At 49.8% G+C, this 27,255-nt stretch overlaps 1 protein-coding gene across 1 annotated transcript; it reads right to left on the bottom strand.

The window, feature by feature from the left end:
- Positions 1-4,475: 4,475 nt before the first annotated feature.
- LOC144144053 (vitellogenin receptor Yl-like) lies at positions 4,476-18,857 on the bottom strand. Its single transcript, XM_077675493.1, has 31 exons — positions 18,697-18,857; positions 18,262-18,387; positions 17,318-17,698; positions 16,332-16,448; positions 15,908-16,255; positions 14,445-14,616; positions 13,888-14,285; positions 13,714-13,833; positions 13,347-13,563; positions 13,067-13,249; positions 12,462-12,662; positions 12,106-12,317; positions 11,471-11,596; positions 11,152-11,268; positions 10,980-11,096; positions 10,466-10,699; positions 10,096-10,215; positions 9,508-9,639; positions 8,739-8,894; positions 8,292-8,411; positions 7,925-8,044; positions 7,723-7,848; positions 7,505-7,665; positions 7,097-7,320; positions 6,789-7,001; positions 6,445-6,641; positions 6,180-6,302; positions 5,991-6,099; positions 5,649-5,810; positions 5,303-5,465; positions 4,476-4,760 (listed from the first exon to the last, which is right to left on the bottom strand). Exons 1-31 carry the CDS (start codon positions 18,743-18,745, stop codon positions 4,611-4,613), a joined length of 5,394 nt encoding a protein of 1,797 aa, XP_077531619.1. The 5' UTR covers positions 18,746-18,857; the 3' UTR covers positions 4,476-4,610.
- Positions 18,858-27,255: the final 8,398 nt, after the last annotated feature.

Raw genomic sequence — 27,255 nt, forward strand, 5'->3', positions numbered from 1 at the left:
CGTCACAAGGTTCGCCATTTTCCGTAATTGTTTTATACATTTAAAAATTTTTCTAGTTATTCAAAATTTCGTTCGATCAATTATCTCCATTTATGTTATTACAAGGATTACATTGCGGACTTTCCCGAAATCTGCATTATTGTGGAAACGCAAGGCGTTAAACGGTTCGCCATTTTTCGTAGTTATTTTATATTTTTATTATTTTTCTGGTTTTTTCAAAATTTAGTTCGCCCAATGATCTCCATTCACGCTTATATAACTTAAAATTTCACGAAATCTGCATTATTGTGGAAATGCCATGTGTTATACGTTTTGCCATTTTCTGTAATTTTTAAATATTTTCGTCATTTTTTAGTTTTTCCAGAATTTATTTCGATCATATTGCAACGATCACATTTGGAACTTTCGCGAAATCTGCATTATTGCGGAGATTCAGGGCATCACACACCTTTCGCCAATTCCCGTATTTTTGTACTTTTCTTATTTTTTAGTTTTTCAAAATTTCGTGCGAGCAGTTATCTCCGTGTACGCTATTATAGCGATTACAAGTGGAACTTCCACGATATCTGCATTTTTGTGGAAATGCAGGGCGTTACATGGTCCTGGATGTGGGGGTATTCGGAAAAGAATGCTACGCATTAAAATATCTTCATTACTGAGCCAGTGTTCATTAAGTGCAGAGAACTTTAGGGGCTTGCCTTGTTGTCGTTGCTCGCTCGCTGGACCCAAGTAGAGCCCCATGGCGTTCCGTTGTCGCGGTGTAACCCAGAGGCTTGGAAAGCCAAGCGGGCTATATAGTCATAAGCGTTTGAAATTCGTGAACCGCTGGCGCTTGTCATACATCTCCCCGTTGTTTAGCGCAAAGAAAACTTTAGGTACATTTGAGGCAAAACATACGTAATTAACCAGCAGCGCCTACGTTCATTTACTAAGGAACGCTCGTTGGGTTGGTTTTTACTATAGTAAGCAAAAAAAAAAAAAAGTGGCAGTGCAACGCCGGCACGTGCGGGAGGAAAAGCAACCACAAAAAGAACAGAGCTCCCGCTGGCGCAGTTTCAGGCAGGGGGCGCGCGAGCACTGCGAAGGCGCGAAATTTGAAATGCGTTGAATGGTATCAGTGAGCGGATAACAGCGCTACAGCCCATTATGGCGAATCACTGCTCTGCACTTCCGACAGCTTTCATTTCGAATGGAATGGCTCTAATTTTTTTGTAATTTGTGTCGCTAATAATATATACACTGAAGTGAACACTGTCTTGTAAAATTGTATGTGGTGGTCGCTTTTCTAAAAGAGGCGAAAAACAAAAACGCCTGTGTGTACGAGATTTCGGCGCACGTTAAAGATCCCCAGGTGGTCAAAATTATTCCGGAGCCCTCCACTACAGGGCGTCTCATCGCTTGCGTTGCGTCGGCGCGTTAAGCCGTACAATCAAATCAAAGCAGTTTCAAAATTGTACAAATGAAACGACTGTAGGTATTTTTCGCTGTTTGGTTCGTATGTTCGAAAATGGTGGATGTTTCAATAAGGCTAGGCCTTGTTCATACCTTTAATGCTAAAAGCTCCCCTCGGCAGTGCCTCGTTTTGGCACCTTCTTTTTTGAGCACCTATTTCTATGCTTGTTCTTTTCGACGAAGTTAGCACAAAAACATTGATTCGATCGGATTTTATGTCGGGAGCCCTAAGCGGGGGGTGGGGGGGGGGGAAGGGGGGTGTATTTGTACTTAGAAATCTCTTTTAGCAGTTTGAGGAAAAATAAAAAGGCATTTTGCTTCTATTTTTGCCACACTTTCGTTTTACAACTTTTCTTTTTACACTTTCGCTTTATATCAGGCGGGAATACACTCGATGTCAACTTCGAAGCCAGTGTCAAACTTGTTGACCACGAATGTGAATTTGCTTACGTTCAATGTTCACTTTCTGTCCTTGTGGATCAATCCTGTCACCAAGTAAACATATATCAATGAAGGCAAGCTGTCAAAATGCACAACGTGAAATGATTTTGCGGGTAAAATATTTTCAAACACGACTACAACTGCAGTGACCCCAGCCACTACCAGTTGCGGCCAGGTAGTGGCTGTCCTCCGGTTCTTCTGCCCCCACCACTCCTCCCTACTCCCGAGGAGTGGGAATGCGCGCTGACCAGCTCGGACCTGTTGGACCAGCGAAGCGTGACCCAGTGGACCATGCGAGCAGCGATAGCACGCGGCTACGTCGACTAAGAATGACACCCAGCTGCTCTAAATGTAGAATATAATAAACGCTTGTTTCTTCTTTGTGTACGTAGTTATAGGACAGACAGGGTTTGGTTTTTATAACGGCGAGGGAAGGCGACATGGCGAGGACGTTTGACCCGGAATGACAAAATACCACCGCACAAATCGCTAGTAGCAGACCTGCTTTCGTGTAGGCATGAACAAAAAGTACGATTGACGATAGTTCAGGAAAAAAAATCAGGGTCATGCAAAGAGGAGCTGTAACTTACACGGGCATTTTTTTTTGTAGGTACCTGTATTGACTTGCCGGTTCTAGGTGACAACCCCGCTCCCTTTTCACCGAAAAAAAGGCAACGCGACCCTTTTCGAATTTTTTTACGGATGCGCTGGGGTCTATAAGATTTTTTAATCAAAGCGCCCATAAGATTCCTGAATTTAAAATGTAAGAAACTAATTTGTCATACAAAATCAAAGTAAAAATAATACAAAAGCGATCAATGGCCATGGACTTGAGCGAAAAAAATTCCTCCCGCACTTAAGTCTGTTTACGTGGTTTCAAGGTGAAAGCCTAACCATTATCAAATACTTTTTACTGCTACATCGTGCTTGCATCTCTTTCTTCAATTTCGTTTCTTGACGCGAATCACTCCGAGAGGCAGACTCGATGCAATTCACGCTGCAAAATTTCCCAAAGTCCGTGCTCCCTTCCACGTGCACCCGTTCTACGCCCGTGCCGCCACGTGCGTAACTGCGCACATATCAGGCTAGTTTTTGTCCCAGTTCTGGCAGGGTGCCGAGTTGACGCTGTGGTTAGAGCTCTTGGCTGCTGCTCTGGCTGTTCTGGCAAGCCGGGTACAAATCCCACATGAAGCCAATTTAATTTCCCTTTACAACGGCGGCCATTTTGGCACCATTCGTGTTGACACCAACGAGGACGACGACTACACTACCGTCACTTTTCGCGTTTGATAAGGCACCTAAGGCTTAAAGTAACAGACGAGCCCCGAGACGGATTTCAACCGTGCCCAAGGATTGCGCAACACTAATGCACCTCCCCATTTGCTCCGCTTAAAAAGCGGTAACGAAGATACAAGGAAAAGCCTTCCCTCACTCAAGTATGCTTGTCTTCGTAGAATACATTGATACAATCAGCTGCGCAGTGAAGCCGCAACACGGCTGAAACGTGCAACTTCCTCACTGCAATGCTTTTGAAAATCAGTTTTTCTCTCGTAAAATCAGGCGTGATTGGCGAGGTAAGTTTTTTTTACAAGCATTCGTATAGTAACGAAAAAAAAATCCTATGGAAGTCAATTTGAGTGGCCCCTTAAACTGCGGTAAAAATAATGCAGATAATTGGAGACGTAAGGTAGGAATGCTCGAATCACAGCATCAAGAGTGAACTACTGCGCAGGTGTGTGCGCAGTGTGTGTGGGTGAAGGCCAGGTGTAGCCGAATCTTGAAACTGCAGCAAAGGGAACGACAAGTTAAAGCCCAAAACCAAGGGGAATCGCACCTTGGCACTGGACAGCGGTAGTCCGAGGCCATTGTACGAACAGTCCTTAAATATATGCAGAACGATTGAAGGTGAATAGCTGACAGGAAGCCCAAGGGAACAAAGGTAACTGAACCAATACGGCGACTCGATCCTTGTGTAGCATTGTGGCGTTTAGAAGTAACCGATTGCGAACAACGTGTGACGTACGATGTAACACCTAACCCGTATTCCTAACCTATCCCATCCTTAATCTGTTGAGAGAATGCAGCAACGGCATATTTAAGGCGAACCGGTGCATTCATACAGGCCATAAGAGATGCTTTGTTACTACCGTCGTAGTAACGACCTGTTGCGTGGAACAAAAAATCACCCAAAAATAACGTGTTGTGCTTAGATTTTGAGGGGGGGGGGGGGAAGCATTAAATCCATTCGATGATTTGGTTGTTCGCAGACCCTTCCTACCGTGGCGGGCAGAAGGCAACTGCCCGAAGCCAGCGGAAAGTCACCTGCCTGAGCTAACCTCATTCACTGATCGAAAATGAGCCTTACGGGATTCAAATCTCGCATCTCTGCACAGCATATAGTTGAATATACGGTGGTTGGAGAGAGCGGAAATCTGAAACGTTAAGCGATGCAGGAAGCAGTGTGCGAAACACCCCAAATGTAACGGGGAGGATGTTTAACCTGGAGAGATTGCGAGACGTGGGACTGAAAGTTCCGGACCTTTCATAGAAGGGCAGTGGGAGTGAGCGACAAGGCAAAGGAGTAAAAGTAGGCACTTTTATTTGTTAGGTAAAAGCTATTTTGAACAGCAACATTTTAAAAGGTGCACAGCTTGTATAGTACAACAGTGTAAATAACGTAAATTCACACGATTAAACAGCAGACGTGCTTGGCATTACTAGACTTTCCGGAAGAAGAACACTTGGTCGTGCTTGGCACTTGTCGATGGACCAGGCTCTGTTCTTACGGAACTGTGCACCGAGGAAGATTGAATTGATTCATCGGAGGACCACCGCTTGAACTCCCCATCATCCGTCAGAAGTTGAGACTGCAGCAAACAAAGAAAAGGGCGAAGTGAAAATCGGGTCATCAGCGTGGCACGGAAAAGGACAAAGCAATGCTAACGGGAAACAGTAAAGGCAGTGCACAGGCAAGTGAAGACAGCTACGGGAATACGAGGGGGCCAGCTGCTGAAGATTATTCGGAAAGTATCTGTGGGCGAAATCGTGGCATGCAGCTAGCGTAACCGCAGGTACAGGTTAAGGTGGCGAAAGGAAAACAAAGACCGCACAGTATCGAAGTGTGGGGCGAAAGGTAGGGAAATGCAAGGGAAGAGAGAAGGTATTGTAGGAAGTTGTGCATGTTACGTATTCCTTAACGGCAGCGCCAAAGTGCGCGGCCTGTAGCGTCCGCATTTAGCGGGCTGGCGAAGAGCCGAGGCGTACGCGGATCACCCGAACTGCGCATCAGAAGTTTACGCTTGAAGGCTAGGCTAGTAAAAGCCCCGCGATGCACTTTAGCCATTGAAGCGATGAGATGGAAGACTTGAAGATAGTATTTGGATGTACACAGATCGAAACGAGTACTTGCCTTCCGACCACCAAAAGCGGGATTCATGAAGCCCGAGTCTGGAGAAGCCGTGGCGCACTCGTCAGCAGCCGCAACAGGATGCTCGTTGTCCAGCAGGCCCTCCCGTTTCCCGAATGCGGGCTTTTTGAAGCTAACCGAGAAGTCCAAGGCAGCCAGTTTGTTCCTGGGACGGAACAAGAAAAAACAGGAGGGCGGAGGACGTGATTACGATTAATCAGAAAATACGAAATGGTAGCAAGCATGACAATATTGTGTGAAAGGGAAGTGGGCATAGCAGTAAAGTTGAAGACAGGAAGTGAACTGGGAGGAAGACAAGTAAAAAGGATGCGAAAGGGGAGTGTGGTACTTGTGTCTGCGGTAGAGGATGTAGCCGAGGACAAGCAAGGCGACACAGAGGACGGTGAGAAGTATTGCCGCTAGCGCCGTAGAGCGGGAGCTCGACTGTACATGTGGCATGGCCACCACGACGGGGAGCTCGCAGGAAGGCCCTTGGAAGTCATCTGAGCACCTGGGTGATGGAAGGGGAAGGAAAAAAAAGGGGTAATGCACTAAGGGTACCAGAATTGCACGTAGGAAGCCGAATAAGAGGGTTTGCAGCATGTACGGATCTTTTAGAAACTGGGAAACTGAACGGGGGCACAATACACCGAGCTGAAGGGGGGGTGGGAAGGGAAAGTTATATACTCACTTGCAGAAGTAAGAACTGTTCTCGGACAAGCATCGGCCTCCATTAAGGCAAACCGGGTTGCACGGCTGGGCAAGGACGTCAGAGCTGCTGAGGTTGAAAGACCGGTCATCTAATAGGAAAACAGAGAGGGAACGACTCAATGAAAGACTGCAGGCGCTGAAGAATTGCAAGGGATGGAGCAGCGAGTACCGGATTCGACGCAGGTATGAGAGTCTTTCGCGAGCGTGAAGCCGTGAGCACAGGCACAGATGTAGGACGTGGGGTTGAGCAAGCATATGTGGCCACATGGATTGTGAGCGCAGCGGTTGACACCTAGGAAGACGGCGGCGGTAATCGGCATGGCAACAAAGTTAAAGGGCAGCAAGGAAACCCGGGACAGATTTTTTAACAAAGCTTCCGGAAAACAAGCCGAATGGTGCTAGTTTTAGGCAAAGGTGCAGCGAGAGGCATATACCGCTTGGCTGGTGCACGGCGTGGAACACTTTGAGCACGGTGGCCTTGGCTGTGCCATGGTGCACGAGGGTGACGTCAGCGCCTGTGTGCTTGTTGCAGGCCATGATGGAGTCTGAGCCCCAGTCGGACCAGTAGAGCCAGTCTTGAAAGAGAGCTATGCTGAACGGACTGGAGATTCCGACACCGAGTACTGTGTTCCTGGGGACGAAAAGAATACGTGCAGCATTGTGAACAATGTAGGGGCGGCTCGGGAGTGCGCACCTGCTCACGTTAGCAAGGCATGCACAGGACGAGTAGCGAGTATACGAGCAGGGGGGATTGGAGGATTAAGGGAAAAGAATGTACCTGTTCTTTCCATCGTACGTGGCGCTTTCCAGAATGTTTTTGTTGGCATCAGCCCAATAGATAAGCTTGTGTACTGCATCAACCGTAACGGAACAAGGCCACAAGATTTTGTCGGTCAGCAGAATGGTCCGAGCAGTGCCGTCCATGTTAGCGCGCTCGATTAGCCCATGAGGCTGCCTGACGACGTCCATCCACACGGCCCAGAACATCAGCCTGGAAAACAAGGTCAGCATGAATCGTACCCTGTGCGGGTATTAAGTAGCTCATGCATCCTGTATTGCATGGCTGAAGAGAGGGGGGGAACAGACCCGTCGTTGGCAGCTAGAGTGAAGGAATTGACGTGGGGGTACGTGGTGTCTACGACATCGGCGCAATGCTTGAACGTAGGCTCGCAAGCTTGAATGTGGACCCAGCCGTCTGTGAAATAGACGTTGTTTGCCACCCAATCGACAGCGATGTGGAAGGGCTTGTAAATTTGTTCAAGAAGCGTGAAATGCTTTCCATTTCCGAGAGTCATGACATTGATGGTACCCTGGAAAAATGGAAGGAAAAAATAGACGTACGTGGACTGGCAAGAGAGACCAGCTTAGGTGACCAGCGGCCGTACGTTTGGCCCGCATACTGGTCAAAGAGTTGGTGAATTAGCAGTAGAGCATGGGAGCAAGCGAAAATGAGTAATGGAGACAAGGTCCTGATAAAGGAGATTGTAAGCTTGCCTCATCCATCTCTGTCCAGTAGATTGATTTGTCGGCAACCCTGTAGTCCATTCCGTACATGTCGGAGAAGTCGTCGCGGGCCAGTATGTGCTGGGCATGACCACGCATAGAGAAGCTGCGTATTTGGTTGGGAAGCATGTACAGCAGGAAGGCTTCGCCATCTGGAAGAAAGCGCCGAAGTAAGTGGAGGGCACACAAAGGACTGCAGCGGCACGTACGCTGAACTTTGCAGGAGCGATGGTCAGCAGCAAGGGAATAGCCATCAGCACAAGTGCACTTGTAGCTGCCCTTGGAATTTTGGCAGAAGTGGCTGCAGTGGCCAGGAGTACCGCATTCGTCTACATCTGAAGTGCAAGAGGCAAGGACAGAAAATAAGGGATCGTCCAGACTGCGAATGGAAGCCGAAGAAATGGTAAGCACCATCGCAAGCCTTGGAATCTGCGTTGAGCCGGTAGCCAGGGTGGCACGAGCATTGTGGACCCAGTGGGGATTCGCGGCAGATGTGAGCACAGCCGCCATTAGCCGTGCCACAGTGGGTTTCTGGCGGAAGCAATAATAAATGATGATTTTTCACAAGGTGGTAAGGATGCTTACTGCAACTGGCGCGCTAGTCCGATTGGCGATAGGGGAAGTGGCGAGGTACAGTAGAAGCGGCAAGAGTACAGAGGAAGACGTAATTTTGTTCAAGGGGGGGGGGGGGGGGGTTAGTCGGGCGACGGAAGTAAAGATTGTGGGACAGGCAAGGGAATAAACACAAGGCAGGAATACATATAGCACGACGCGTTACCACAGTGGCTGCCTTCGTCGGAGTAGTCCGCGCAGTCCAGATGCATGTCGCAGACGCGTGACCAGGGAATGCATTCCTTGGAGCCACACCTGAACTCGTCACTCCAACAAGCAGAGTCAGCTGGAAGGGTCAGGGTAAATGCATCGATGCAAAAACTGGGAAACGCGGGCAAGGCACTGAAGTATAACCGTCTGGTAAAGCAGCAAGCGGCAGAAGGTAGCGAAAGGAAGGTGATCACGATATGCGGTCCTAAAGAGCTGAGCATGATCTGAAAGTAGTTACAAAAGCGCAGAAAAAAAAAAAAAAGAGATGACGATCCCTTTGCGAAAGGTAAAGATGAGGCGTAAGACACCAGAGCGGTGTCTACGATATCTCGTCAGTGGCCTTTCCGCTTTTAGATTCAGTGATGTTTGAAAACTCCCAAGCTTGCCCGTTTGAAGAACTCACTGGTGGCAATAGGACTGGGTGTTGTGGGGTGACAAATGGGCAAAAGTTCATCCATATTGTCGCCGCAGTCGTCGTCGCCATCGCAAAGCCAGCTCTGGAGGATGCAGCGCTTGGTGTACGGGCAGAAAAACTGAGCTGAATGGCAGATTGCAGAAGCTGCAGGGTGGGAAAATGGTGGAAAAACATGTACGTAAATGACCCCCGCAAAAGGGAACGGAGGGATCAAAATTCGTGCAGGGGAACTTTTGGATGGAACAGGTGAACTTAATTGGGAAAGGCGTCAGACAGTGGAAGTGTAGTGGACAAGTACACGTATCTACAAATGAAAGGGAGAAGAGTGGGTGCATTTTGAAGGGTAAGAGAAACGCCGGTTACGATTGTGAAGCCACATAGGATTACGGTAGGGCGGGACCAGATAGATTGAGGGCACTGAGGCATTGACGCCAGTGGTGCGATTGTGGCCGGAGCGAAAAAGAGCACAGGGCAAGCGAGTAGGGGGAGTGCGGGAAAGGCAGGACCGGGAACAGTTATGGACGAGAGTGGTGAAGAGCAACAGGTGAACACGAGGGCAAGAGAGCCGGCTGAAAGCCGTGAAGCTGCTAAGCGGCTAGGTGGGAGCACTGAGCTAAAAGCAGCTGTTGGCAGAAGAGCTTGTGCAAAGGTCGCAGGTGCGGATTACAGTATAGGGCTAAGGGCAAAGGCAGAGTGGAGGGGAGAATTTCAAATATACTTCGGTTCCCGCGCATTTGGGAGCGGAGGACAAACTTACTGCAGTTGCTCTCGTCCCGGCCGCTATGGCAGTCCGCGAATCCGTCGCACAGGTCATGAGCATAAATGCAGTGGCCGTCCCCACAGTCGATCATGCCATGAACGCACTTTGACTTGTTTGATTTACCGTAATCTGAAAAGGCACCGCGAAAAGAAATTGGTTGTGAGGATACTAGAAGCTTGGGGAGAATTGGATCCCGGAATATGACTGCCAAGACGCACGAGAAGCACGAAAAATCGGACGAAGTTGCCTTGTCGGGTATGAAAATGCGGAGCGGGATACGGCAGCCGGAGGGACATAGGCGCTAATATACAAAGCGAGCGCAACTAGGCTACGAGGAGATCGCGTCAAAGAACCGCAACTGTTAACGAGCGAGGGGCGCGACAGAAAGTTACGCTTTATTCCTTAGTGTCGAAAAGCCGAGAGGACGGCAGATGAGTTACGTGCCTGGAACAGAAAGTAGTCTAAGTGCATTAGTATAGCCAGTGGACCGATGGCTGTGCACTAGGCGCGACCAAAGATGACCGTGTGCGGTAAGCGGAAAGGACAATTTTACAACGTGGAACGGGTAAGCATAAATGGACGCACCACACCCAAGTTCGTCAGTGGAGTCTTCGCAGTCTTCGTCATGATCGCAACGAAGGCGCTTGTCGAGGCACTGGCCATTCTTGCAGTGAAAGTCGTCCGGAAAGCAATCGGACGGTTCAGCTGTGAAGAAAGAAAGTATGCGAATGACTGGCTGTGCACTGTCAATGTAATGGCTTAAAAGCACACCAATAGTTTGAGCTTGCATTCCCAGGTGGGTGTTTGCACCGAAGCATTACATGGAGAGATTATGGAGAGGCCTGCTACGACCGGTGGGAAATAAGGACGTGTTACCTCGGCAGGTAAAGGACTCCGGAAATAGAGCAATAACCAGATAGCTTGTATAGTACCGACTAATGGATGCAGCGCTTACTGCAATTTCTTTCATCGGAGGAGTCCGTGCAGTCGGCATGGCCGTCGCAGTACCAGTCGTGCGGAATGCACTGGCCGTTGGCACAGCGGTCGTGCCCGTTGGGGCAGCGGATGTTGCCGCAGTTGAGTTCGTCCTCGCCAGCGGGACAGTCTTTCTCGCCGTCGCAGCGCCAGAGGAAAGGAGTGCATCCACCGCTAGTGCAGGTGAACTGGTTGGGCGTGCAGGTCTGCCGAGCTGTACACAAGCAGAAGCTTCAGTGTAACCACGTGAAACATGGGTGCTTTAAGGGTAACAAAGGGTAAGAAGCGGACGGGTCAGTGACAATACAGGTGGCGAAGGGTAGTGCTACTAGATTCGGCACACGCGAAGAGTCGTGGGAATGGCTAGAGTAGATTAGGATGCGGCAGCAGTAGAGACTACGATCCAGCCACAATCTCTTGGGTATGTTGCCCCCAGAGAAAGCTAGTTTGATTTGTATAGACTCAAGAGACGGGCGAAGAGTAGGAGAGCTTACTGCAGTTCTTTTCATCGGAGTGGTCCCCGCAGTCGTCATAGCCGTCACAGTGATATGCCTTGCCGATGCAATGGCCATTAGCGCAGGAGAAGTCATCCGAGGGACAGGTGGCAGCGTCTGGAAAGAAGTACCGGTCAGGGACAAGAAACTAACTCGTGGCAGGCTCGCTCACCGCAAGCCTTCTCGTCCGCGTTGTCAGGGCAGTCCTGGCGACCATCACACCAGTAGATGGCGGCGATGCAAACTCCAGCGCAGGGCAGCTCGTGAGGGCGGCAGGTCCCACTTTCGACTGAATAGACCGGCGACATTTTGAACAGATGGCCTTGGTAACTTGTTGCAACGCGAAAATTTAACGTTACTGCTGGATAACATCTGAACAGCGCCAGTAAGGAAACGGACTTGTGTGAGCGGCTACTACATGCATTGCAGCCGTAGCGATTAGGCACAGCGATGAGAGAAGCAAAATGCAGAGTTATGCAAGCAAGAGGTACCACGGCAGGTGACGTTGTCCGCATTGAGAGCCATTCCGGGGGGACAGAAGCAGGATCGGCGGGTAGCAAGAACCGGAAGACATGTGTGCGAGCAGCCGCCGTTGTTGACACCGCAGGGACCAGGCTCTGAAGGGAAGCGAAGAAATAGCAACATATGGAAATTGCCCTGGAGCTCAAGGGAGCTAAGAATCAACCGGCACGAAGTGACGCTACAGGACGTCGATTACAATAACGGAGAGCGATAAGGAGGGAACGATTAGAAGGCCGGGTTTAACAAATGGAATGAATGGATGGGTGGATGCGATCCTATAATGGAAGGGAATGCGCGCAGTGGCGCGTATTCACTTAACCGTAGATGGGGCGCGCGCGGAAACTGACAATAGAAACGACTGAAACAAATTGTCGGGATAACTTGGAAGAGCTGCCGCGATGCTCCTTGGAGGAAACACCGTGGGGAGTAATTCAGTTGCGCGTGCAGCGGTATAACTTTTGCACTGTAGACGCACTGCACTGTGTAGACGCACTGTAGTAGGCAAAATGCAGCGACCAAAGGGAGTGCACGAACGTTTGACGCCAACGGCATGGCTCCGTTTGTACAAGCAGTCGAGTGAGAAATATCGGAGGCAAGTACATACCAAATGGTGGCACCAAGGCGGCGAAGAGTACCCTCCGTGAAAAAGTGCCGTTGCGCACAGACCGGAACGGCACGTAACGATGCACTGGGGGCTGCTGGGAGAGGTCGATGTAGTGAAGAGACGCGTTGTCCCGACACGTCCAATGAATCTCGTTGTGCGCCGCAGACATTGAAGATACGTGTTCCTTGACTTGCTGAACGATGAATGGAGTGCTGAAAAACACAGCAGGGAAACCGTTCTGGGGGCAAAATGTAGTTTGGACCTGCGAAATGAAGCGTGCCAGCCGTGGGAGCTAGAAAGTAGTTCAATTTACAGCTATGATGCTGATGAGACGCAAAGGAGATTCTTGCGCTTACCCAGTGAAGACGTTGCCAAGATCGAGGGACTCGATGGTACCGCGGACTGCATCAGCCCAAACGAGCTTGCGAGCCACCAAATCGACTTCGAGAGAGACGGGCCGCAGGAGGGTGGATAGAGGTAGAGTCTTTGGGTTCCGGCCATCCATTGTATACGAAGTAATTTCGGGCTTCTCGGCAACGGTCAGCACAAAAAGTATCCTGAAAGGAGAAAGGGGAACCGGAGTTTAAAAGGCGTGTGGCGGAGACAGTGCTGGAATTGAAACAGCAATGGATACACGTACAGTAAAAATTTCCTACGCTAAGCCGAAAGTGCGCGGGGGGCAATTGAATGTAGAACGTTAGGTCCCGAGCGAGGCAGACGTTTTATACCGGAAAGCCACCGAAAAAGACAGTAACAATTTTTGTAGAGCTTATGCTTTGAAGTCAGACCCAGAAGTCTTAGGAGTGGTCTACAATTTCGACAAAGGTGTGCGTGAAATGGCGTGTGGCAGACAAGTGCAGTAAATAAAAAAAAATATATAGATATACGCGTATTTGCATGCATATATGAACATGGAAACAGCGTGTTGGAAGGAGCTAAGACCAAGCATGGGAAAAGTTACCCAGCAAACGGGTAGAGGGCGACATCGACAGGGCGGCGAAGGTCGTCGAGGACGATGACGTGACCCGAACCATTTGCGCGACAGGCTTCAAGCGTGAACTTGTCCGCGTCGACCCAGTAAAGCAGCTGGTGAGCCACATCGAAGTCCATGCCGAAGACCGACCCTAAATGGTCGTGAAGGATCCTACGTAGAGGGGAAGTAGTTCACAGAGGGAAAATTAAAGCACGAGCACGACGGCTGCGCAAGCGACAAGTGCGTCTATGTGGAGAGAAGTACCTACTTGAGCTCAAAGTTGTTGACGTTGACGGCAGATATGGTTTCCTTCTGATTATCGCTGAAGTACAGAGTCTGGTTCGGCCAGTCGAACGCCAAAGCACCGATCATGACTGCGCCCGCGACAGGGAGGAGCACGGGGTAAGGGGCGCCGACGCGGTCGAGATCGATCTTGAAAAGTGTGTCTTCTTCAGCGATGATCGCGAAGCTGGAGTCTTTGGTAACTGCAATTAGCATTACAAGATTAAAGTAAGGACTCAGCGTGAGCATAACGCAACTCAATGGTGTGGGCAAGCAGCAAGAGGGCAGATTGATGGAGGAACGACAGCTGCATAGGAAGCACAAAGAAGAGGGGACTGCAGGAACGTACTAACCTGCACAGGAGTGGCCATTCGGGGAGACCTTGTAGCCGATGCGACAGACGCACAAATAGGAATCGCCAGAAAGTACACAGATGTGAGCACAAGGATTGTCCCAGCATGGATTGGAGAGGCCTGAAAGAAAATGCGTTTAGCGACATGGGTGCGAGCCAAGAAGGAACAACTTACCACGCGGTCGCAAGACAGGGTGGTAGACGTGGACGCCCATTATGTGCTTGTCATTTTCACGCAAAATACGGTGGTGTTGCTTGCCGGTTAGCTTGTGGCTTGAATCCAGCGAGAAAGAAGACCAGTCGCTCCAATAAATGGTGTCTTCGAACACGGCGAGGGCGAAAGGATGGTATAGGGCCTCGTTCAGAACCGATGTACGCTTCATAGTAGCAAGGTCGATGTACTCCAACTTGGAGTGCTTGGCGTCACACCAGTACAACCTGTTGGCAGGGGAGTCCAACGAGAGACCGTTCGGCCATCCAAGGTCGGTAGAAACGATGGCCTGGACATTCGTGCCATCCATGTTCGACCGCAAGACCGCTGGTGCGGATCCCCAATCCGTCCAATACATGGTCCTGGAAATGGCGGGTACCGAAGTGGTCAACGCGCGAAGCACATTGAAGCTTCTTAAAAAGCAGGAGGCGAACGTTTTAGGAACAGTATACAGAAAAAAGAAAGACTAGTGCACGACTCAAATTTAGAGCACAGCGTCAGAAATGAAAGTAGAACTATACCGATTTTCAGGATGTACGACAATGGCGCGCGGCGCGTCGACTTTGTCCTTGACGATAGCGGAGCAGGAAAGGCCGTCAAGGGTGCAGACGAGGATTCTTTTGCCGAAGGAGTCCGTGACGTAAAGGTTACTTGTGACCCAATCAAGCGAGAGATCTTCAAGGAGCGTGTGTTCTGGAAAAAAAAACACGGTCATGCAAGTTTGCGGAAATGGACGCGGAACATGGGCCGTACAGCAGCGTTTTATGGCGTGATAAGGGCGCTCTGTACAAGCTGAGCATCGTCTGGCCGGCATGACATTCAGCGTTGCCGTGCATGTGTGTGTGCGCGCAAGTAATCTGGCAACTGCAGCGATAAGCAGACATTGTAGGTCCACAAGGCAAGGTCTACACATGGAGGCGGGGAACGTGCACCAAAAAGCTGAAATACAGGTCCGCGCAAAAGCAGAGCACGGGAGCAGGGGCCGAATTGCATCGCTGCGCAGCGCAGAAGCGCCGACGGGAACCAAGAAGAGGCATTTTGCGGGTGCGTTCGCATTGCTCCCGCCAACCTATTTGATATGCTTTATCGCCGCTATGCTGGCGCGTCAGACCACGCGCAGCAGCTCCCGAAGAGCAGCTCTAGGCTAGACGGTCGAAGTGGTTGCGTTGCCGCTCTTTGCCGGCAGCAGTGACCAAATCCGCCGCTTCCCTGTTCGCACAAACAACACGCGCTCAGAAACGAGACTTCATGCACTCCGTAAAGCAATTATGAATGTGTAAACATGCGGCGTAGTATTGCCTGCCTATCCGGTTTCTCGCTGCGTGCCTACGGGATACAAGAGAGAATTCCTGGGGTACTTTATAATTGAGGCATAATTTTAGGCATATTTCACCGACAAGTTATAAGGTATTGCATCGCAAAGGCACACCAGGAGAAGCCGGAAAAAAAGGCAATACCTTGCGGCCTATTAGGACTCAATGTCACTTCAAGAGCGCAACAAGTTCCGCTTCCTAGCGCGCGTAGTTTGTGCGAACGTAGAAGCGGTGGATTCGGTCACTGCTGTACACTCGTAGCAGCAAAGGAACCAGCGCCACCGTCTAGCCCAGCGCTACGCTTTCAAAATCGTGACACGGCCCGATGCGCCAGCGACTAAGCTTATCAGATAGGCTGGCGGGGGCAGTGCGAATGCACCCGCGGAACGCCTCTTTGGGTCCCGCCGCCGCTCGTACCCGTGCCACCGTGCTCCATTGCTAAGCGGAGCTGTACAACTGAAGATGTGAGCCTGTGTCGAAGCGGGTGTAATGGGGAAAAATTGTACCCGTAACTAGTTAAAAGGCTGGTCGAATGTTAGCTAGCTGTATGCGTGGATGACACGCCGGGTTTTGAACTCCTGGAAAAGCACGTAGTGAAAGTGGAGATCGCCGCAACTTGCGAGCCCAAAACAGAAGGTTCAACAGGTAGCTGGAAGTACAAACGGGCTTACCAGAAGTGAAGAGGGTTTTGAAGCCAGTGCCGTCGAGGAGACAGGAGTGGATGGAAGATTTCTGCGTAGAAACGTCTGTCCAGAAAACGCGTCGCTGATCGCTGTCGAACTCCACACCAACAGACTGGCCTTCGGCCGGATGGACCTCGAAGTAGCGGTTGGAACGGAGCCAGATACCACGCACTTGCTTCGAGTCCGAGAAGAGGAGAAGTGGCTCGGGGTCACGAGCTCTGCAGAATGAGGCATCCGCCAGTTGATAACCGTCAAGACAGGAACACTTGTAGGAGCCGGGGGAGTTCGTGCAAGTGTGACTGCAAAGGTGCGGCTGTTCGGTGCATTCGTCGATATCTGAAATGAGGGTAAGAAAGTGTTCATGGAAGGGCACACCGCGTTACATAAGCAAGCGAAAGAGAAAGGACAGTACCAGAGCAGGAGACATGGTCTGCCAGGAGACGGAAACCGGAGTTGCAGTAACATGTTGATCCGTTGGAGGAAACAAAACAGCCTTGACTGCATTTTTTCCGACTGCACTCGTTGACCTCTGCAAAAATTCCGTCCGTAAGTAGGAAAACAGCACAGCAAGCGCTTACAGGTGCCGAACACGACTCGAAAGGCGAGCAGAGAGAAAGTAAATGGGACAGTGCTACAAGGCGAGGCTAGGAAGACTGCAGGTACCGAAGAAGAAAGATGGCAGAGGTGGGAACGTGGCAACGAGCCAGAACAAACGGGGGAGCGAGAAAGAATCACTGCGTCAGGCTGAACGTTGTCCATTTGACTGCATGGAAGCGCTGACAAATGTACAGGTCAGTAGTTCAGGCAGATTTAATGTGGCAACATTCTTTGAAGCGCACATGGAATGCTGCGATTGATGCAAAAGAAAGCGAGCGCCGCAATACAAAGGGAAAAATGTACTATAAAACGCAGAACAGTATACGGTGGTAGAGAACACGCTTCGAAGATGTAAACGAAAGAGAAAAATTAAGGACCTTTAAGAAACTTAACAAGCAACGTAGCCTCAGCAAGGCTTGCCTTGAGTGTCGCAACTCCAGGCGATTATCTGACCGTACCGCCATAGGTAATAGTCAATTGTTTAAGTTATTTCCGGCCAGACTAATAGGCACTCCGAATAACCACGAGCATAGGTCTCAACGGCGATCGAACCAAGCGTGTTAAGATACAAGGACAGGGGTGGTGAACGTTACAAGAGAGCATCCTTCGGTAAGGCCACCGTGGCACTGAGGAGTCAAAGGAAAATTCAGGAACAATTTGACGGCCGAATGGCAAGACGGAAGGCTGGCATAACTAATCGCACTATTCCGGTGGTTGCGATAATGTACCGGGTTAATGTAGAGCAACGGAGGGAGGCTAAAATGAAAGGTGCGACCCACTCACTGGTAGTACAGTACTCACTGCAAAAAGTTCCTTCGTCGGCGCCGTCGGTGCAGTCTTTCTTGCCATCGCAGACCTTTTCAGGAAGGAGACATTGGCCGTCGAGGCATGGGAAGCGGCCCTGGTCGATGTCACAGCGAGGGGAAGGAGTGCTCGCGGATACATTGCAGTGGAGCTCGTCCGAAGCGTCGGCGCAGTCCTCTGTGCTGTCGCAGCGCCAGTTCTGGGGGATGCACTCGTGATTCTGACAGCGGAAGCCGGTGCAGTTAGTGCCATGGCAGTCTAACTCGTCCGAGGAGTCGTGGCAATCGGCTTCGCCATCGCACAGCCAAATCTTGGGGACGCAGTAGCTGGAGTCGTGGCAGGCAAACTTATCCGAGCGGCACGCATTGTGAGCGGAGCCTGGCGGGAGAGAGGAACGAGAAACTGCAGTGAAGTGTGCGGAAGGAAGACAGAAGCAGTGGCCGAGAAGAACCCGCGGAAACAAGATTCACTGTACAGAGGCATAAAGGGAGGCAACGATGGAGTAAGAAAAGCAGGGGGAAAGAAAGGGGCATTGAAGAGAAAGGAACGGCAAAGAAAAAAAAATTATAAAGAAGCGGGGGGTAGTGCGGAAGCAAAAAGTAAAGACAACAGACCAAGACCACGAAGAAGCAGAAAGTAACAGGCTACACGAACCACGCGCGGAGCGAGGCGCAATGCACGCAACAAGCCGAGAGGAGACCCGGCTAAAGACAAATTGGTTAAATTGCGAGCAGTCTTACACCTAACACCGGGCACGCTAGAAAATGCAATCGAAAGTTCATATTTGGGCAGGGGTGTGTTACAATAAACGACAACACCGACTAAAAGAAACTGCTAAAATATGAACAAAAGGTTTGTTAAAAGCTCCTGTGGCCGAAACCGTTACGGAAGACTACGAAAGCCTTCCCTCTGTGCGGGGGGTCTGCAGCCAAGGCACGCACCGCATCCAGTCTCGTCCTTGTGGTTTCCGCAGTCGTTCTCTCCGTCGCATTTCCAAAACATTGCAATGCAGCGGCCATTCTCGCAGTCGAACCATCCTTGTGGGCACTCCGCGACGACGTTAGAAACTGCAACCACAGACAACAAGTTGTAGAGCAAGCGAAGACAGTGGCCACAGAAGGTTAAAAAAAAACCCACCCCCTTATGCGATGTCCCTGGGGGACCTTCAAGGTAATAAAATGAAGTGAAACGTCGCAAAAGAAATAAGTGCAGAATGGCAACAACTAAAAACGGGGTTCAAAGTCTCTTCGTCTGTTGCGACATGAAAAAACACCCAGTGAAAGAATTTAAACCCGCTTTGTGGTGTTAAGGCATTCACAAGAAAACAAAAACCCTTAACTAGCTTCAAATTTACGCAGAAGAACAAACAGGCTTACCAAAGTGAAGAATCGCCGCTGCCAGGAGTAAAAACACGGCAGCCTTCATGTTTACGCCCCACTCCCCAGCTGTTTCAACCAAAAAATGGCGGAAGGCAGCACAGGCACTAACTGCCGTAGCCCACCCAGTAACCGGGCTGCCGGCCGAATGCGGTGATCCGCCCGAGAAAGGTACTTATAGCACTTGGTAAGCTATCGCTGGCCAATCCTGAAGTAATGGCTCGCTGGCATCGTAGCTTTCGTTCACGTGGGTCGTTCCACAGCAAACGCTTTATCAAACATCTTTCGTCGCTGTAATTCAAGGTCACGTGTAACCCATTTCAGTTGCGCGTAACACTGCACTCACCCTCACTCTCTCTTTTTTGTCGACAGATCGAAGCTCTGTTTCTGCAAAAATCCAGGAAACACAGTTTCTGCCCAGGAAGCTGGATGTGTGTGCCGAAGTTCGCCGAAGGTTTAGTTCTCTCACTTTCAAAGTTTGGTTGGGTTTACAACCATAAAGCTGCACCGCGTACTACTGACTTAGTGTAAAATGATTTGCTGAATATTATTTTGTTTATTTCGCAGATACTTCTTCGTAAAAATCACCTGTTAAAGGCAGGCCACTAGCAACCTTTCTAATTGGTTAAATGAGGTGACCTTGCCCGCTGAAGGATCATCGTGCAGTAGTTCGCGCAAAGTTTCTGAGCCGTCGTTTTTGCGAAAGAGCGCTGTTCCATACAAGCACTTCAGAAGTACGTGATTTTAATTTTGGCAGAGGCGATAGACAAAGCCGCCGGTGCGTGGAGGTAAGAAAATCCATAGCCATTCGCTTAGGGGTAGCTCACTGACCAGATACGTAAAACCCCGAGCTGGTTCGCAGAATTTAATGTAACTTTACATTTCACGCACACAGAACAAAAATGAGCGCATATTATGTCACCCGCGAAAAAGTTCTCTGATACGAATGGTTAACATATTGGGTTAGTTTCCCAGTAACGACGGCAGTTTCTTCAACGTAGGAAAAAAGAAACAAACGAAAAAACCCGCCCGCGCGAGCCAGATTTCAGCGCGCTATAACGAACCCCGGAAAGTCCTCCTTATCCAAGCCTCAATTTTGAGGGGCTTAACGCGCCGAAGCTACACCTGGGCTGTGAGGCGCACCGTAGTAGAGGGGTGCGGATTAATTTTGACCACCTGGGCATCTTTAACGTGCGCCAAAATCTCAACACACGCGCTCTTCGCCTCGAAAGAGTCTGCCGCGACCCGGAACGGAACCCGCGTCCTTGGGCTCAGCAGCAGAACGCTTTAGCCACTTTGTCACCGCGGCGTGTGAAGTCTCAAGTAATCCCTTCACCAGCACCACTATGCGTTCCGCATAGCGTAAGAGTAGCTTGCGAAACATCCATTCCAAAAATGGCGTTTAAAATTACTTTCGCGCATTTAAAGGAGCTGCAACAATGACATGACTTCTCGCGGGAGAGTATTGGTTTGGCCGAGTTGGTACATCTGGCGTATTGAAGCGCAGCAAAGACGAGGACAGGAACACAGACGACGCACAGCGCCCTACATGTGTGTCGTCGTCTGTGTTCCTGTCCTCGTCTTTGCTGCGCTTCAATACGCCAGATGACTTCTCGCATTATTTGATTGAAACGAAGCTACCAAAGATACCATGTAATCTATACCGGCAGGTGGATAGACTTCTTAGACGTTTTAAATAATGCAAAGGGCACAATCCATTTGCTGTTTCCCATACTGTCTTTCAGATGTAGGCGAAAACACCCGTGCGTCGAGATTTGGGCATGTCTTAAAGATCCCCAGGTGGTCAAAATTAATCCGGAGCCCTCCACAACGGCGCGCCGCAGGGCCCAGACGTAGCTCCGGCGCGTTAAGACCCATAATTTTTTGTTTCCTATACTTTGCTCTCGCAATATTTTTTGTGCCCCACAAAACCACAAATAAATGATTCAGGGAATATCACGCGTGCGCTTGACTTGAACATTATAAGCATTGGCCTGAATGGTATCTTTTCCTGGGATCAGAAGAAAGGGTGACATTAGAGACTGCAATTACGCGCACTGCCCGTGTTATTTCTCTATATCGTCGAGCAACCGGTTTAGTTCTCCGGCCTAGCAAAAATTATTTTGTTTGCGTCTGTTTGCTGTTTGAACGATTGTTCTGGGAGCGCAGTAGCCAGCCAGGCAATTGATGTGATTCTGTGTTTCCATGACGCGAGGATAAATAGCTTATTGCGCAGTTTATGTTCATAAATGTGCTTATTTCAGCACGCTTAAACTTTAAAGCATGCCTGTCGACATTCTTTTTTTTCTTTCCCTTTCACACACGACAATTTTCCTACTAGTGGGTTGCTCACATCAGATCGAACGAACGCTTCCTTTTCCTTCACTGTGTAGTTGCTATCAATAACGCACGCGCATGCGCCACATGCATATCCGGAGCGCGATAAACGCGCACGCGTGCCTGACGAAATATTCCCCCACCGACCGCAGACGATAAGACAACTCAGATAATAGGCCCGAGCCGGGACAGCACCGTTCCTGGAAGATGGCAGCGCCCCAGAAAGAATCGCACGCTAAAATTATAAACTTTGAAGGAAGAAGTTTGAAACCGGCGCAAACCATCCGCGGTGGCTCATGCATTATGCAACTTAGACCAAGTACGGCGGTTAGCATTATAACAACGAGATAAATAAATGAATGAAAAACACTGCGTGATGTTATTTAGCTCCGAGCGCACCTTTTGCTCACATTGGGCCAACATTACCAGTTCGCTTTGTGGTATTGAGACTAATTTCGGGTAAATTAACGTGTTAATGATTTTCGCGTTAACCCTATGTATCAATTTTTAGAACACGTGCCAAGTGTTTTTGTATCTTGGTGTGCTACATCAGGTATCGACCTGGCGAATTTTACAAGCTAAGCGCCAAACTATACATGCCGTTTCGTCCGAACTTCACGTGCATACGTCACTGATCACTTAAGTAAACTTGTAGAGTTCACGGAAGATTCATGAAGTGGAGAATCGGGTTTCAGCTCCTAACCTTCTTCTACCCTTGTGGAGTCAAAGTAGTGCGAAGATAAGTAGACTGTAGTCCGCGTGTCTCAAAGTGCGCATTTGTATTTCGCGCCAAAATCTAGCATGACCGGGCCCTTAACGGTATGACACAAAGCCTCAGCGATAAAGAATGAGTTAAACGTATGCTGCCGCTTATTTAAAAAAATGGCTGCGGCTCAGCTCCGCTAACCTTGGATGTGCAAAGCAAAAGCTTGGCTTAGTCTGGTTGAGTCTTGGTTTCGATTGGTTAACCTTTAATTTAGCTGTACTGCCGACCACGTCTCAAAGCCGTTCCGTTCCGTGCAACGCTCACAGAAGCAGCCCGGGCGAGCGCGGCGTTCATTCATGTCGAACGCACCGTTCCTCTTCGCCGGGCGCGAGACGAGTCACGTTGCCCGAAACGACCCAGCGCCGCATGCATGGGAGGCTGCGGGGGTGGTTGGCTGCCTCGGCCGCAGCGGCGGTGGCGACCGCTGTCGGCGCCCGCAGGCGCCAACAGCGGGCCCGGTGAATCACGCGATGCGCTTCGAGGGGTGTGCCACTGGAGGTGCCTCTCCGGTCGAAAGGCCATTGGTGCATCCTCCACGAAATCGCTGGACGAAAGTAGTAAAGCTTTGCTTTAAAAAATGGCCGCCCGTGTATCTGCTTCCTTCGCCGCAAATGTTTTCGAAAGACGATAGTCTTTGACCGCCCATGCCACGTAAATGTCTCTCTTCACTGTCCCGCCCGCCTCTCACGCTCTTTCTCTGCCGCCTCGCTCCTCCCACAATAAACACGGTGGAGCTTTGCTCAAGTCAATTCAATTTTACCTCGTTTTATACCTCATGCGCCATCTGTGACAAAAGGCGCCGCTAGCACCTCGCGCTAGACCTTAGGACGGAGCGAGAGCATCGGTTGCGGCACGTCAGACGTATATATTTCAATGAAGTGGGAATTGAAACAAGAGAAAACGCGAGGGAGGAGGGGCACGGGAGGCAGCAAGGGATCGACACGACTATATACGCGAGAATTAAGTAGCGTTCGCCGACAAGTCTCCCTCTGAGGAAATGTCAGTGCACTGGCCTCACCGCATTGATGCACGTCAGTCACACCACCCACTCATGTCGGTGACGCGAGAGCTCAAGCCATCTGCGGTAAGAATTTGAGGTCTTTCTGTGACACCTCGGCCCTACGGCGCGAGGGGTGACCGTTGACCCGTCGAGTAGGCACTCCGGTCGCGTGGGAAAGGGCTGCCCTGGTGCGCTGGTTGCGTTGCACATGCCCCACGTCAGGCCTTGGGAGCTCGGCGAGGTTCCGTGTCTCAACTCGGGCCTACACCGCAAGCCACTTTAAAACACGAATGGCCAGGGCTCCCCGATCCACCAGAACAGACCTGGGATTCGGCAAGGGTGTCGACCTGGCGTTCAAGAATACGGAGCCCGGTACACCCCGTCCGCCTTGACGCGACAGGTTGGTGGGTTGGACCCTTGAATCATGGCGCATACCCACGTGGGGGATCGGCAAATAAGCTACCTGTGTTGATTAGGCTGTGACCCGGTTTATTTTAAAGAGAGAAAAAAAGAATAAAGTAAGGGACAAAAATTGAGACAAGAAAAAAGAAATCTTCATCCTCATTCTCAAGGTGATGACCAAGTGCCAGGGTGCGGAGACACTGAAGCCTGCGCCGAAGTATATAGAAAGGCGGCTCGGTCGCGCGTGCAGCGGCTGTGGTCGATGCCGCCGCCATTGGGGTGGGCATCCACCACTACTGCCGTATTATATCCCCTGCTAGCTCCCATTAACGCACAAAGAAACCGCTCAGACAAGTTCGGGAAGAATTAAAGAGCAGTTTGGAACAAAAGCGACAAAATACACAACACATGACTGCGAGTGAGAAATTAATTACAAACATGAAACTAGGACGTTTCAGAACACCGTAAAATCAAAAGGTCTGAGTAGAGAACGCTGGAAATGTACCGAGATCACAGGCGGGTGCATCCTCTTGGTTGATGTGAAGGACGCCTGGTAAGTGGAGAACAGCGTTGAGAAAACGCATTGCTAGGACCACGCGCGAATCACAGCCGCTGCCAGCGATGCATTTCTTTCGCTTTGAACTTCTGCAGGGCTTGGCATCCCTTTTTGCAGTGAGTCGCGAAGGTCGGTGTCGCTATCTTTTCGGCTCTCCTCCCACGCTGTACGCGCTCCAGGGACAAAATAATGACACATGTGTTGTTTTTTTAATGAAAGGACATGTAAGGGCCTACATCTCGGGAAAATTTTGGAAAAATCGATCATGTTTTTTTTTTCGTGCTTTTCAGTTTTTTCTCCATGCTTGCCCTGGAGTTGCCCCTTAACCGGACGGTATAAAATTATAATATTGCGCTTGTTTCTTTAGAAATACATGGCGCATACGTGATTAAAATTTGAAGGTTGTAACATATGTACTTTTTTGTAATACTATAGGCTCAAAATTAGAAAAAAAATCTTGCACCCCTCTGTCTAACGACGAAGATGCTTGAACGGGAAGCTTTCTCGTGATGGATTGGTTGGCCAGTATTTGGTTGGTCAGTCCTATACTGCGAGTATGTGCTACTATGGAGCTACGCACCACTTTCGAGAATACCCATAGCAACTGTCGGGTGTGCAACCCGTATATAGGACTAACGTTTCGGTTTGGGGTGTGCGGCTTCAATCGGTATCTGCTGCTTTGCGTTCGCATCGACCGTATCGAAATGAAGCAATCGTTTAGACGCCGGTGCGGACAATAAGAATTCGCTTTAAAATTGAGCTCTGAGTCGAATTTGACATTTTATTGAGAAAGATTTATATTCTTGTAATGATGACCACGCCGATGAACCCCGTCTTGACGGTGACCCCCCTCCCTTCTCCTGGCCTTGTTGTGTCTCCGAATCCGGTGGCGGAATGTTGGGGCGGCCTCCGCCGACGCCAGTGAGTCGCAACCCTCTGTTGGGCCTCGTCGGCGGCTTTTACGCGGCGTCGGGGAGGGCTTTCCTTTCATCCTGACCTTCGGGGACGGCCAGGGGGGGACCGGAGGTCAAAACCCTTATTGGCATGTGCACTGCTGTGGGGGAGGCGGCATTGCTCTCGCCCTGCTCGCGCATACATCGACGAGTTCGTCCGGAGCAGCCGCCGAGACCGAACGCTGGCAGACCTGCTCCTGTGGTAGCCTCTGGGCCCCAGAGCCCCACGCACGTTACAGCCAACCGCGCGGCTGTTCGGCACACTTTTGGCCTCCGGGCCCCCATCAGGGATCGCGCCGCGATACCACCCTTTGTGCGCTGCGGCGCCTTTTAATTGTAACCCAGTTTTCGGTTGTCTTATGTTTGCTTCATCGTCTGTAAATATGTGTAAATAGACTTTTTCTCCATCATCTACCTCCTGCGTCAGCGGCATCGGCTACTTTCCCCCATCCACGGCGACACCAAGCACCTTCTTCAACGAACCAAACTTTACTATTCTTCTAAGCGACAAAACGTTTTTGGAGAAGCTTACACCAGGCTTAAATTCAGCATAAATATTCGAATTGCCTCTCGTTAATATTTTCGTAGATAGGCATCGCTAAATTTCACGGAGGCGCACGGGCAGGTTGCGACGGGGACTCCAGCTTGTCAAGTTTCAATTTCTTTACAGTACGAGAAAATGTATCCCAGGGAAAAAAATTTGTTAGCCTGAGCGTTAGAATGAATAGGGAATGATATAAAAAAATTTCAAGCAAATTCAAAAGGTCGACCAGGAACCCTTTGTTCGTTCCTATCTGAAATCACCCGGTGGCCGAATTAACGGGGTTTTACTGTATACTTCTTCTGAAAACCCTTGGATGAATATAAAATACGCATTAGGCAAATATTTATTACTTCAATGCGACGTATCAATCTTACGCTAGAAACAACATAGCAGCGCAATACGTGGAAAAAGAAAAATATTTTATAGCATTCAGGTGGTTGCCATATTTTGTGTGCAACAAAATTTACGGATTGGTGGAGAGCGGCAGCCCGCGAAGTTTCCAAATGTCAAGGACCCCAGAAAGATCGAGGTCTCTGCGACCCACTAATCGACCTTAACCGTCGCGCTAATTCGTCATCCAAGTTATTTAATTTTTCCTGGAGGATGTGACAAAGCCAGCTTTGCTACTGTTATACACGTATTCAGGTATTTATGCACCCCACCCCCCCAACATCCCCTCAAAAGTATTTCGACACCCCCCCCCCCCCCCCAAAAAAAAAAATATTCCACAACCACGAACACCCTACCTAGGGATTTATACACCGCCCCTCCTCCAACATCCCCCCAACAATCCTATAGGAGGACTTCAACACCAGACCAAATTTTAAATTCTGGGGAAACCCCTGCAGGTGTTCTGCTTTCCTTCAACAAGTGAATGCATCCTCTCACAGTCCCCATCAAAGCCTCCTGTGATGGCGTAATTTGTCGCTTTTGTCTACAGTTAACTTCGAAAGATCATGTATGCCACATATGTGTTCCTAGAGCAACAAGGAAATTTTACTGTTTAACACCGCTCATCCCAAGACAGTATTGTGCGTCTGTGCTTTAAGAATGCTCTTGAAAAACCTTTCACCCATGCAATCCAAGCTATTTTCTTCGAACAGAAAAACCGAATTGCAAACGCTGGCTACTTGCAGCTCCTGTTGGTTCTGAGAGAGAAACTACTAAGAAAGGTTAGTCACTACATTCGAACAAGTGATGAGACCTCAAAAAAAGAGAGAGAGAGAAAGTTGCAGAAAGGGATTCAGCTGGCCGAGGGTGCCGCTGTAGCCCACGCACTAATGACCGCCACCTGAAAAGAAGGAGGAGTTGCATCCTCTCTTCGAAACGGATCTAAGATAAGGTTATTTTTTGTCTCTTTGTCACTTTCTCTCTCTCTCTCTCTCTCTCTCTCTCTCTCTCTCTCTCTCTCTCTCTCTCTCTCTCTGAACTTAATCCTTATGTACACAACGTACGCCACAACAGCAAGGGCTTTGGTTCTCGAGCGGCTTTCAGCGTGGTGTTTTCCCACCCCCAACCACCCCCCTCCCCTCCCCGCAACAAACTGCCCAATTGAAATAAAGCAGCCCCCTGGCAAAGAATTAGGACAATAGCGTGCACTGCACAGCCACAGTGGTGTCCGTCCTTCCCAGATACTGTAAAAATCAATACGTTGGGCGCACTAAATATTGCATCGATTATAAGCTCCGCGAGCATCAGTATAACATGGGTACGGCAATTGGCGGTCACATTAGCACACAGAGCCGCGATCACGTTTAACGACGGTTACTGCAGCAAGTTGGAATGCTGGCGAAAAGTAAGAGGCAGGCAAGGAGTCCCCTGAAGCGAAGGAATTTCTTCTCTCAGTTACGTCACATCAGCGTCGCCTCAGTAGTGCTGTCAAAAAATAACCTTGGCTTCCCTGATTATGTATATTGCCGCGAACCATGCCTTGAATGTTGCTTGTTGACGTTTTGTGGACAACACGTGGTTGCGCCCTGCTATATTAGCCTGTGCTTTAAG

The sequence above is a fragment of the Haemaphysalis longicornis genome, unplaced genomic scaffold, assembly GCF_048455015.1.
Source record: "Haemaphysalis longicornis isolate Haplotype H1 unplaced genomic scaffold, Haemaphysalis longicornis Haplotype H1 scaffold_1, whole genome shotgun sequence".
NCBI classification, from domain to species: domain Eukaryota; kingdom Metazoa; phylum Arthropoda; class Arachnida; order Ixodida; family Ixodidae; genus Haemaphysalis; species Haemaphysalis longicornis.